The 12,756-nt window shown below is 45.0% G+C and overlaps 1 protein-coding gene across 2 annotated transcripts; it reads right to left on the bottom strand.

The window, feature by feature from the left end:
- Positions 1-2,546: 2,546 nt before the first annotated feature.
- Positions 2,547-7,822, bottom strand: LOC109990190 (zona pellucida sperm-binding protein 3). 2 transcript variants are annotated; one of them, XM_029278953.2, is made up of 11 exons: positions 7,299-7,822; positions 7,107-7,209; positions 6,542-6,660; positions 6,335-6,453; positions 5,881-5,984; positions 5,115-5,289; positions 4,822-4,939; positions 3,610-3,701; positions 3,412-3,506; positions 2,932-3,054; positions 2,547-2,840 (listed from the first exon to the last, which is right to left on the bottom strand). In XM_029278953.2, the coding sequence occupies exons 1-11, from the start codon at positions 7,701-7,703 to the stop codon at positions 2,680-2,682; spliced, it is 1,614 nt and encodes a 537-aa protein (XP_029134786.2). In that variant the 5' UTR covers positions 7,704-7,822; the 3' UTR covers positions 2,547-2,679. The 2 variants fall into 2 exon arrangements, with proteins under 2 accessions (XP_029134786.2, XP_029134787.2); XM_029278954.2 differs by having other exon boundaries at positions 7,107-7,203.
- Between the last annotated feature and the right edge of the window lie 4,934 nt (positions 7,823-12,756).

The raw sequence follows: 12,756 nt of genomic DNA, 5'->3' as shown, positions 1-12,756 counted from the left end.
AACAAAACATGGTGCCAAATTGAGGACGGTGATGGATGAAGATAAGGAGCGAAAGAGAGATAGTGGGAGCGAGCAAGACGATGGACTAGTGAGAGCTTTGCAATACAGTGAGTCGGGCCCTAAGTTTCTACATAGACTCCTCTATCGCCCCCCAGTGGTGGATTGAGCTGCCAAACCCTTTAAGAAAAAGCTAAAGACCCAGCTCTGAAGATTTTGACGATATTTGGGACGGCAAAAAAAACAAAAAAATAAAAAATGATTTGACTTTGTAATGTAATGTCTGGGTTTTTAATAATTGGAAGGATTGATTATTTGAAGTCATGATAAAGATCTGCAGAATACAGAAACTGTTCTCTTTTGAATTAAGGTGAGTGTCTGTTCACACATCCAGGCACACGTCTGAAAATAAACCGCTGTTTTTCTTCTATGGGGGAAGAATCCACGTGTTGTGGTTTCTTGTCAAAAGCATCACAGACACGTCGGGTGTTAACGTTCACTCCTGTCATCACTGCCGCTGTGCGGTACGAGCGGACGTCTGCAGAATACCAACGGTGTGGAACAATATTCCCCAGCACGCTCCATCTACAGCAATAATATCGTTATGGCTGCCAGACATGAGAAGACTCTCGCTGTCTGCCACTGGACACACACCATTACTTCTGATGGCCCGTGTGTGTCTGTGTGCGTGAGAGCACTGTGTGTGTGTGTGTGTGTGTGTGTGTGTGTGCCCTGAGGTCACACATCCTGTCGGGGGGGGAAAATGGCTGATTCAGGACTCTGCCATTTTGCTCGTCAAACTCCGGTCCATGCCGCCATAACCGTTAGACATCTGTGGGTGGGCAACTATCACCACTATGATGATGATGATGATGATGATGATTCTCTGCAGCCATGGCAACACATTAACACCTTGAACACTCCGTCGACTCCTCTAAAAGCTGCAGGCCAGTTTTTCATGTGCAAAAAACAAAAAGAAAGTGTCTCGGCAGCTTGGCTGTAATGGAGCGTCTAAACTTCTACAAACGACTTCGACTAAAATGAGCCAAATCTAATTCTTCTGGAGCCGTTTTTTTTTTTTTTTTTTTTTTTTTTTTTTTAGGTACACACAAAAGTAGGAGCCTTGTGACATCATGAAAACCAAAATGGCGACTGAAAAACAAATCCGAGAAGGGAAAGAAACAGATGGCAACACATCTTTGGTGTCACTTAGTAGTGAAGAAAATCTTTGTGTGGTTAAATATCATTCAAGTTTGATTATTTTTTGGGGGGAACATTTGCATCATATGTGTAATCTATTTTTTTTCAGCCCTAAAAGCTGCACTAATCTATTGTAAATATGGGTCATATGATGTCGTATTAGGTGGAAAAAAAACTTCCTAGGTGGGACAAAACATCAGCTCTGAAGTCTGTTTTCGCAGGCGAGGCTTGTAGGTGTGTGTCCGTCACTGTGCCTGTGTTTGTGCATTTCTTGTCGCTGTCACACTCCCTGCTATTGCGTCGTTAGCTGTGGCTTTCTTTATTAGCCTCTGGTGAGTTGCAGATGGGAGTGGGGTCAGCATCGCTCCAGCAGTAAAGCAGCGTAGCCGTCAGCCCTGCACACAGGAACAAACACCCCATTAAACTGAGGCCTTCCACATATTACTGGAGTAAAAGCCGCTGCTCTCGCCTTTATGGGCTTTTTAATTATGTCTATTCGTCTTCCCGGGCTTGTGAGCAACAGTTCATGATGAGCCCCATTTCACAAATACTCCCGCCACTGGCACAAAGCTAGAGGGAGGGAATGGGGGGGGGGGGGATTAAAAGGGAGAGAAAAAGGCGAACATGGCCTGGAGCTAAAATATGACCATTGTTACTGCAGTGCTATTTTATGTTTCAGCTCGCAGCACGGAGCCAATGATGCAGCTTTTTCATCCTTTCCTTTTTTTTTTTCCAGTGTGGATGGGAATAAAGATGGAGAAACCTCATGCAGCTTTAGTGAACAGCGGTGCAGTCGAGTAGTAATGTCGAGTACTAAATTGGGTTTCGGGTGATGTCCGGGGCAGCTGCAGGCACCGGGAAAAAATTAACCAAACAAATCATCAATGCATGATTTCTGTGTAACAAACGGCACTTTTTTCTATTGAATTTTTAGATATTTCCAGAACAATATTTGCATGTAGAGGTTGAGACACACCCCTGTGTCTTATACACACACAGTAAGGCGTTTCCTTGTTGCGTCATGGCTGGAAAAGCCGAGGTTTACACTGCCTGCATCCTGATTTATGGAGCAATATACAGCTCCTCGTTGTGAACGCAGCATTCATTTTATAGCCAGGTCATTTTCTGCAAGGCTGGACATTACTGCTTAACCCCTTTTAACCCTGCAGGCTTTAAAAGAAGTTGACCCCGGACTACAGAGCAGAGCAGAGAGACTGTAACGATGCTAACACAAGTCGAGGCTTCTTCTAAAGCTGAAAAACAATAAATTTAAAAAAAAAAAAAAAAAAAAAAAAAAGGGAGATTCTGGAATAACTGCATTTCTTCATTACAAAGAACTGAGCAAAGTCTTGAGGGGAAAGGCCAGAGTTTTTATGTTAGAAAAACACACCTGAGAACTTTATTTTGTTGTGGTCATTAGGATCTGCTCAAAAAAAAGAATATAAGTATAAATGATTGTTAGAAGTCTCTTATTGTCTTCGATCAGGTGCAAACGGCGTGCTCGGTGGGTTGGTGGAGCCTGCTGCAAATGACAGCACCCATGAACACCAGCAGCACCACAGCCAGCGCCGCACCCACTCCACACAGCAGCACCAGAGAGGAGGAGGAGGAGGAGGAGGAGGAGGAGGAGGAGGAGGAGGGGGCTGAGGGGAAAGGATAAACATGCATGATTAATAATTAGGACCACAAAAAGGTTAAAGGTGAAAAGGTGGACTTTTTTCCAGGTTGTGTAACCTTCAAGAGTTTCTTGCAGAGGAGCCTTTTCTTGATGCATCTCAGTCAGCTCCACCTGCAGGGTGTTCTCCTGCAGGAAGACGGGGCCCGGAGCAGCCATCCCCTCCCACTCCCACTCCAGCTCTGCATGCAAAATAAAAACTCTACTGAGTGCATTCAGCCAGCTGATCCAAGCGCTCATGATGCGGCTGCTTGGTTGGTTGGAAAATGAAATCCTCCAAATATGCATATGTGCCAAAGGAAAGCAAGTCAGCTTGTCTAAATACAGGTGGCCTGCTGTGCTCTCCATTAGTCTGCAGCTGAATATTTTGAATGCTTAAAAACATTTAAATGCCAAAATGCCTTAAAAATGACTGATTTGTGTTATATTTTTGCAGATTTGACAATAAGGTGGTGGTGAAATGTTTCCCCTGGGTTACCATCAAACGTTTGGGATGCCCCCCTGTGTGTGTACTGTACTGTTGACTCTGTATACTGTACCAGCAGCTGCTACAGGACTCCTCCTCCGTCTCTGCTGGCTGCAGCTGCTCTCACAGCAGTCACACACCTTATTGTCTCCACTTGATGCCACCCATCTGTCCGGAGGTAAAAAAAAAAAACGTATCAGACTCTGAGATATTGCAGAAAAGGTATCACAGTTTTCTTAACCGTCTCTGATGTCTCTCGGTATGAGCTGACCGTTGAGCTTCGGTGAGGAAGGAACAGGCTTTGTGCTGCAAGTTTACAGGAACAGAGATGGTCGTTGCTTTCAGGTGACAGGTGATGTAGAGCTGTGAGGAAGTATAAAGGAGACTCAAATCAACAATACTCAGTATGTACTGAACAAAATGTGAATTTCTGCTACTCTGCAGGAGTGTCTATTTCTGCACTTTTTACAGGACATTCAAACAAACATTTATTACTTGTGCAATGCCTCATTGACAGCGGGAAAAAAAAAAATCTAGTAATTTAGTTTGTGTATAATTTTTTCTATTTATTCTCCTTATACTTAGAGACAGGATAGAGTTTGAAATCAGTAAGAGAGATAATTAGGAATGGCATGCAGGAAAGGAGCAACAGGTCGCTTTTATACATCAGAGAGTAAGTACAACACTAATCCATTCATACACCGCCATGTGCTGGGGATCGAACCCTTGACCTTCCGGTTGAGAGGCGACGACTCTATCAACTGAGCCACAGCCGCCTGCCTGGCCTGTAGCCTCTGTACATGGGATAAGTGCCCTAACCACTAGACCACCAGCACCCTGACCTTGCATTTAGAAAGGGTCGGTCTAAGCTACCAGAGCCCCAGATTGTGCATTATATTTATCCTTTCTTGTTCAATTGTCTTTGGTCTTAATATTCTTCCATAGTCTTTTTCCAAAACCACAATAAGGAGGATAATATATCCTTGAGCAGTTTGTCGTATGTGGAAGTTGGCTTTCCTTTTTGGCATCATTCAAAAAGTAAATGCATGCTAAGATTCATCCAGAGCTGTGATTTGCAGGAGCAATTTTTTTAAGCCGATACTGGCTCATATTTATGGCACAGCTCTCGTCCAGCTCCACAAACACAGGATATTAAAGTAGCTCTGTTGAACGTCACCTGAGAGGACGTTCATTCCCCTTAGTTGGAAACTTTTTTTTTTTTTGTTCCAAATAGAGCGAGACAGCAGCTGAAGGGATTATGGCCTTTGAACAACACTTACTAAAAGTTTACATTATGTGCCAACTCTAGAAAAAAAAAAGGGTCATGTAACACTTTAGGAGGTGAGAACATCGTCCCTGCAGCTTGATCAGAAAACTAGTGGAGAGAAAAAGCAGCCTGTGAAGTCAAACGTCTGCCTCAATGATACATGATCACTGGTTTTAAAAAGAGTACAAACACTTCTCCGGTACTTTCTGTACTCACTGAATTCCTCTGATCTCGGTGGAACCTGAAGGCTTTCAGCTGGAAGTGAAGTTTATCCTCCTGGCTCTGCTGCATGAAGTAAGACTTGGCTTCTGCCAGCTTAGCATCACCGAAACACCTTAAAAAAAAGGTAAAAAAAAAAAACAGGCACAGGAATCAGACTTAGAAACACATTTCAGCTCTGCATGGGACAATAACTGCTCTCTATAAAAGGTGCTGCATATTTCAAACCTTCATCTGGAGTGTTAGGACTAGCTGACTCTTGAACTCTTTAGATTCTGCTACTTTCTCACCCGTGGTTGCTGATGAACGGGTATCTGGGCTGAGAGTCGGGGTCGGGCGTCACGGTGGCGACGCAGCTGTCCGCGTAGACCCTCAGCGGCACGTGGTGACCCCGCAGGACGGCCGCCTGGATGTGCATTACGTCAAGGAAGTGAACACTGGAGGACCTCTGCGCCTGCCAGTCCTCTAATCGAATACAGAAGAAGTGGAAAAATAACGCTGGGGCCATCGATCTGATTATGGGAGCTTAAATGGTGCCTGTGGGGGAGAGTGGGGCGGTGAATAGGAAATAGGTACAGCAACAATAAGAGAAAAGTGCTTTAAAAGAAACAATAAATGAATTACAGATGTAGCATCATCATTGACCTGGACGAGAAACAGAGGCCTGCAAAAAAAGGGAGCTTTAAACTTGTATCATGTCCGTCCTGCGATGATGCTTTAAGCTGTTTTGTGTGAGTGCTCTCTGCAGCATGTCGCTCTGGATTAATTAGAAAACATGATCAGCTTTTTATTGATCACTTGATTTGGTCAGCTGCAGCCTGTGATTTCAGCTCATCCTCGCGCATCAAAAAACTTTCCCCTACTTCTTTATCGAGTCTCTGCTTAGCATCTTAAGCAGTCGCAGGCAAGGCCTCCGAGTGATTGCAATTAGCCGCCGCCGCTCGGGAAATTAGCTGAAACCTTCTGCTGCAAATCAAAAGTTGTTGTTTTTTTCTTTTCTTAACAGCACATCAGTCGAAGTTTTTTTGTTTGTCGTTTGGCGTGTTTGTCTCCCACCTGTCATGAGGCGCAGGGAGAAGTGCAGCTGCTGCTCGGCCATCACTTCGGAGGCGAACGTCGTCCACGTAGGCCTCAGGGCGGCGCTGCTCACGTAATGCCTCCTGTGAGGACAATTACAGGAAGGACGGGGGGGATTGAACTCGAGAGACAGACGTGGAGGAGGAAGAGGAGTGTTTTCCTCAATCACAGTGACAGAGAGGAGAGCAGAGGGATGAATATAAAACAAGCCTAACCCAGAATTATCCTTGAAAGTATGGAGGAAATCTGATGAACCGTTACATCACTTTGCTAAAACAGGAAGTACTTCAATCTTGACTCTGACAGGTAGGAAAAGTCTATTTGGGGGTATTAATCTTGACTCCAGGACAGTTTGGCATCCCCCAAATCTTTGTAATGTTGCTCATGTCTGTGCGTTTAAATCTTCAGATTCCCTCTGGAATTAAGGGTTTACCTTTTATAGTGACATTGAATCACCACCTCCGCATGATTCGTCTTTAAAATGAAGGTGTTGCCGATTGGTTTGGGGGCGTACAGCAGAGAAAAGGAGTAGATGAGGGCGTCGTCGGTCATCTGAAATACAACAAAAAAAAACAAAAAAAAAACGGTTTCTTTAAACCACATAAGAGCAGGTGGACTCTTTAAAAGTCAGAAAACACACCATCAGCTTGCTCCCACAGCTGTGCAACTCCGCCTGAAACTGCAGGATGTGGCCAGCGGTGTTCACTGCAGCACAGCCTCCTAGAGTCAGATCACTCGGACGGATCAGCTGACCATTACCTGGAAAAAAAACAACAAAAAAAAAAAAACAACAGACTAAAAGACTTAAATTAGGACCTTTACAGAGAGGCCATTTCTTTTTCTGGACCAGTCGATAACACTCGAGCACAGGACAAAAAGGTTTCCTGCTGTAAAGTCAGCGTTTGAACTTTAAATGGGCCCTGCAGAAAGCTTCTTGTCAGGGCGGAGAAATAAAAGGAAACATAATATTGATCACTGCGCTGTTTGCTGTAATCACCAGCGAGTGTCTCATCCTCACTGCTCCAGCCGATTCTCCAATTCAGGCCTCTAAAGCTGACCCCAACCCGACTAATCTGATTGGACGAGAGGCATTTCATGAGTGCCGATATACTGATGATCTGTAATCGTGATTTTGTATCGTCACATATCTGAGTTTTTAATTCCCAGTTTGAATTTGAAGATAAACACAAACAAGCAGCCATTACCTAGGAAGTTCTGTTTGACCTCTAAGGTGACCTTTCCTTCACCACATCGCGCTGCCACACTGCCCGCAGGCACAGGAACCCGCTTTTCAAACTTCACCTGCAACTAGAAGATTCAACTTTATTTGATTAAACTGGACATATTCAGTGCAAGAAGTGAATAAAAAAAATTTAAATAAAAGATTTTGAGGGCACCTGTGTATCCTGCTTGATGGGCGGGTTCAGATCGGGGCCTTGAATCAGCGTCAACAACTCCTGAACTTGGACGTTCTCCAGCTGCTCCGAGGTCAGCCCTCTGGCCTCCGATATCAGCGGGTCTTGAAATATTTGCCCCACGGAATCCTGCACCGGTTTTAGTTTTCTCACAGCCGGGTTCCAGATCTGGTAGACCTTGAGCCGGTAGTTGACGGGAGAACGACCCGAGCCGCTGTGCTCTGTCTGGTTTGACTGATGACCTGTCTTCTGCAGAGATCTGGGCAGCTGTGAGCTTGTTGTCTCTTGTGCTTGTGGGTTCAGGGTCTCCTTTGTGCTTGAGATAAAGGAGTTCTGAGAAGTGGCGCCAGACAGGAGAAGCACAAACACCACCCCTCTGAACCCCATTGCAACTTTTCAAACAAAAACCAGAGTTCTGCGGGGTTTGCAGAGAGCTGCTGCTGTTTGCCTTCTCATCAAAACCAAGTTAGGAGAACCTGCTTTAGGCCACACCCACTCCTAATGACTTGATTGAGCTCCAGCCTGGAGGGATCAAGCATTGAAACGTCTTCTTCTGCTCTTCTCTGTTGATTCCAGAAATGTTGCACTAGTGCCTACTACTGGTCGAGTAAAATCTCCTTACGACATCTTTTAAATTACACTTTAAAAAAAGGACAAAGACACAACTTTTCCCCCTTTTTCTCATCCTCTATGAAACCTGAGCTCCTCCGTCTGAGCTCTGAGAGAACCAGACATCCTCTCTGCACATTTTCTTCTCTCTCTTCAATAAAAATCCTCAGAAGAATGCAAACTTTTCCTAAATTTAAAACATTCCTCTTGCTTCTTGGGTGACTTGTTCTTCCCAATCTCCCTGTGTGCATTTCTGATACTCACACAGGAAGAATAATCTTTAATTTTAGGAATGATTTTGCATATTTCTGAGATGGGAACGATATGAAAAATAGCTTTTTTTCTTTACATGATCAAAGGTAAAACATGCTGTCTGGTTAGTCCCCACCTTTCCTGAAGCTAATGAACAAAGACTTTAATAAACACAAACATGTCTGACCCTAACAGCGTGTGGCGTTCACTGCCCCCTTGGGACTCATCACTCATTGCTCTCAGGGAGCTGGAACCTGCAGGATTTATTTTTGATTTTTTTTCTGCTCGCTCTTGAATGTCGAGGTCAGCAGTCTGCAGATCTCAGCTCATAAAACTCAGATTTATGATCCTCCTCGGAGAGACTTCACAAATGTCACCGCCGACAAATGTTTGTGTGTGCGGCACATGTGGCAGGGAGGAGAAGCCGGGGGGGGGGGGGGGGGGCGGGGCTTATGCCTGTGACAGCAGACATGTCAATCACACGTTGACGTACCTGGTTTTAATGTGGCTTTAGTGACTGTGAAGCGAAGCTCAAAGGTCGGTTGATCCTTCAATATTTATACATGAAAGAAATTCAATGAAAGTGAGGTAAACTTTTCAAGATGTAAAACACCAGCGTCATAAATGAGGAAAACCACGGCCTTGCCTTGGTCTGGCCCTGCCTTGGTCTTGGTCTTGTCTCGGCCTCAGAGCTCTCTGGTCTCAGGTATGCCTTGGTCTTAGTGTGGTCTTGACTACAACACTCTGACAGTGTGTCGATGAACATCTCAGCTCGGAGCTGGAGTCCCATAGATTTAAAAATATTAAAGTTCCCATTAAAGCAAGCCTTCATGAAACTATCGACAACTCAGATTGATGATAATAGTTCATTATTTTCACTTTCAAAGCTGCGGCCTTTAGTCGATGTATACCTCCAATAGAAAAAGTGCATTATAGTTTGGCACTACTTTCAGGGGCGGATTAATGCACATTTGATGGCAGTGAGTCAACGGCGACATGAGAGTGCTCGTACTGTACGGGATTGATTCTATAGTGCCCATTTTCTCTACGAAACAGAACACATCAGTCAATGCAAAGTGAGACACATTGACGTTTTTTAAAAAGCATTGAGAGCTCTAATCTGGGGCACAGAGTCACTCTTTAGTAAGACATCAGACAAGAGGTTTTACCGGATGTGTGGATCTTTTGCAACTTAAATACGGTATGACGATAAAATAAAGAGGAATCGAGCAGTTTGGAAGTAGTGTGGTGTCATTTTGTAACTCTTGAACTCTTGAAAATGATGGCGCCATTTTTAAAGTCTGTTTTTGGTTTTAATCCGTTGTAATGACATTTTCAGTCAAAAAAAAAGACTTTATCATCATCCACAGACATACCTTTGCCGGGACAAATGTATGAATGAACCCATAATTAGATTAGCTACATAAGAAACTTCGGGTTTAAAAGCTCTATTTGTTAAAATCTCCTGATAGAGACAGAGTCATCTGGTCTGATCTGCAGGAATACATTACAGCTCTTCTTTCTGTCAGGATCTCCCTGCAGAGGGGCTGCTATTGTCTGGAAGCGGCTTTTATCTTCTGCTGATCAGCCGCAAAACAAAGAGACGAGGTGCGTGTGTGTGTGTGTGTGTGTGTATATGTGTGTGTGTGTGTATATGTGTGTGTGTGTGTGTGTGTGTGTGTAAGAGTGTGTTTTAGATCAAGGGAGGCTGGAGTGAAATCCGTCCATCCCTGCCAGTCAGGCCCCCTCTGCTGCTGATCTCTAACTTGGTTAGCTGCCTCTAATTTGGCCCCCGGAGGGTCCTAATGTGGCCCCCTCGAGGACTTCTGAAAGGGGCCTGGCAGCTCCTAAATCCACACACACACACACACACACACACACACACACACACACATTCACACACGCTGCTGCCACTCCCATCAGCTTCTGTTTCCAATAATCCTGCTGCATTTGGAGACAGGGACAGGATGATGCAGGTAAACAGGCCTTTTTTCTGTTTCGACGATAAACACACACACACACACACACACACACACACACACACACACACACACACACACACACACTCGAGCACACAAACATCCACCAGATGGAAACTCTACGACGCAGATGCTCAATGACAGTAACACACACACACACACACACTTCCTGTCCCTCGTCTCGTTTTGCTGACAGCACAAAGTCATGCAAACGGCTCGATTTGGCCCTCGCCGCTCTGCGCCATACGGATAACGGTGATGGAGGCTCATTAAAAACATGTAGTGGGAGATGGATTAGTAAGAGCCTGCTGCTGTAGTGGGTGAGCGGCGTTCAAGATCAGCGGATTTCTATGCGTTTTGTCAGCGGGTAGATTTGCGTGGGACATGGAGATATATTTCTGAGGGATATTTTGCCTTCCAACACGCTCTGGTGTGTGTTTTTTAGACGCTGGCATAAGCGCTGCTGCTCGTAAACCGTCTCTGCGTGTGTGTTAGCTGTTTTTTTTAAAGGGGAGGAACTACGGGGATGTAAGAACAGGGCGGGAACATCAGGGGGACTAAGGCCCAAAAAGATAAGACAACCATATTTCTAAAAAAAAAAGGAAACAGAAATCACAGGCTGTATATAACATGGACGTACTCTCAGTGACATCATCCATCCGTAAGAAGCCCAACGATGGCGGTTGCCATATTCATTTCGCCAAGAGTGGTAGTTATTTGACTCGTGAGGTAAAGAAAGTGTGAAGCATGAGAGACGGTGAGATGAGAAAGCGTGGTGACCTGACAGAGAGAAGAAATCACACTCTGAGGGAAGGGGGGGGGGGGGGGGGGGGGGGGTGTGTGAAAACAAAGGAGGAGCAGAAGAAAAAGTAAGGTTGGGGGTTGGTGGATCTGGAGGTGAGGCAGGCTGGTGCTCCTGTGGGAGCCACATGAAATGACTCAAGCCAGCAGCGGCTATTTCCAACACATCTCCACACATGGGAACACGCACAAACACACACACACACACATGCAGGGGAGCTAATGGACTGATATTAAAAACATGCATCACACCACGTCACCTAGCGACCACACACACACACACACACACACACACACACACACGCACGCATCTGCACAGTGCTTCCACACACTCGGCGAGGATAATGATCTCCCCACGCTGCAGTATCATCTGATGTATCACTTAGCTGAAAGCAGTGACACGGAGAGTCCACCACGCTGACACAAACACTCTCCGACGACGCTGGCGGCTGATTCTGACACGAGCTTGAAAAACAAAACAAAACAAAAAAAAAAAAACACAACACACTCTTTTCTTCCCGTGGTCGACCTCGTTTTTTTTTTTTTTTTTTTATCACAACACCCGTGACATTTCTGGTGGAGGGATCCTCGTCTCGTTCAATAGCCTGAAGTCGGCCTTTGTCGCAAGAAGAAAGGTCGTCACTCGGTTTGATTGACAGGTGTCATCACCCTGTGGAGAATCAGGATCGGGCCTTTGACCTGCAGCGCCGCCTAACTTCAGGAGCGCCAAAGTTTCTCTCGAGGGAGGAACTTTTTTTTTTTTTGTTCATGCCACCTAGAGTCTGATGATATTTAGCCGCTCGCTTCGCTGTTGGCCTCTTTGTCTCATGTCCCCCAGGTATCCACAAGGACTGTTTCACCTGCTTCTAGACTTCATACGTGCCTCCTAATTTTGAAGAAGTTACGATGAATTCTAAGGGACTAAAAAGTGAATTATAAGACATCTGAATGTCTCAGGAAACCGCTCCTACCTCCAAACTCTCACTGCTTCTCTTATCAAATCACTAAACATGCTACTTCGTTATCCCAGACAAACTTGTGACTCTGCCTCCTCACAGCTTCACATCTGTTAAAAGTAGCAGTTTGTTTTTTTTATTTTCCCATGAATGTTTCAAATTGTTCTGACACTTTTTTTTTTCGCTCTTGGAAGTTATCGCTCCTTCTTGTGAGGATGACTTCACTTCACGCAGGGAACGAGCCGCTCCTTCCTCTTCTTCTTCTTTTTTTTTTTTTCAGATTGCCTGACATCTTCTTCTCTGCAAAGCCTTTTCCTCGGCGGCGGGAAATCTACGAAACGCTTCATGTTTGCATAATGTAGCGTTTAAGCACACGTCAACCTGTTCTGGGAGGAGTTTCCCACTTTAAGCAGCCCTGTCACTTCAAAAAAAAAAATTTAAAAAATGCACGCCATAGCTGCGGATATATACGGCTGTGACAATACTTCAGACGCTGGGTGCATTTCAAAAACGTTTGCATGCTTTTGAGGACGTAAATAGCGTCTAAATGTGTGCAAACCTGTCTTCCTTATATGGGCGTGTAATCTCTCTAACTGCTTGGATCCTTCTCAGTGATGCTGCAACTCAAGCCTTTTGTTTAATAAACAATTTGTCAGTGATGTATCGAACGCTCGCTCTAATTTGATTGTGTGTGAAATGTGTATAAAGATGGCCGCCTCCTCCGCCTTCTCCTCTCTCTCCCTTTGATATCTTCCACTTTCTCCCCCCCCCCCCGCCCATGCAGGTGTGTGTTTTCGTCCTATGTGCATGTGTGTGTCTATGCGTGCAGGAATAAAGACGGAG

Source organism: Labrus bergylta, chromosome 24 (assembly GCF_963930695.1).
Source record: "Labrus bergylta chromosome 24, fLabBer1.1, whole genome shotgun sequence".
Taxonomy (NCBI): Eukaryota; Metazoa; Chordata; class Actinopteri; order Labriformes; family Labridae; genus Labrus; species Labrus bergylta.
This window is presented reverse-complemented; position numbering and strand designations above follow the sequence as displayed.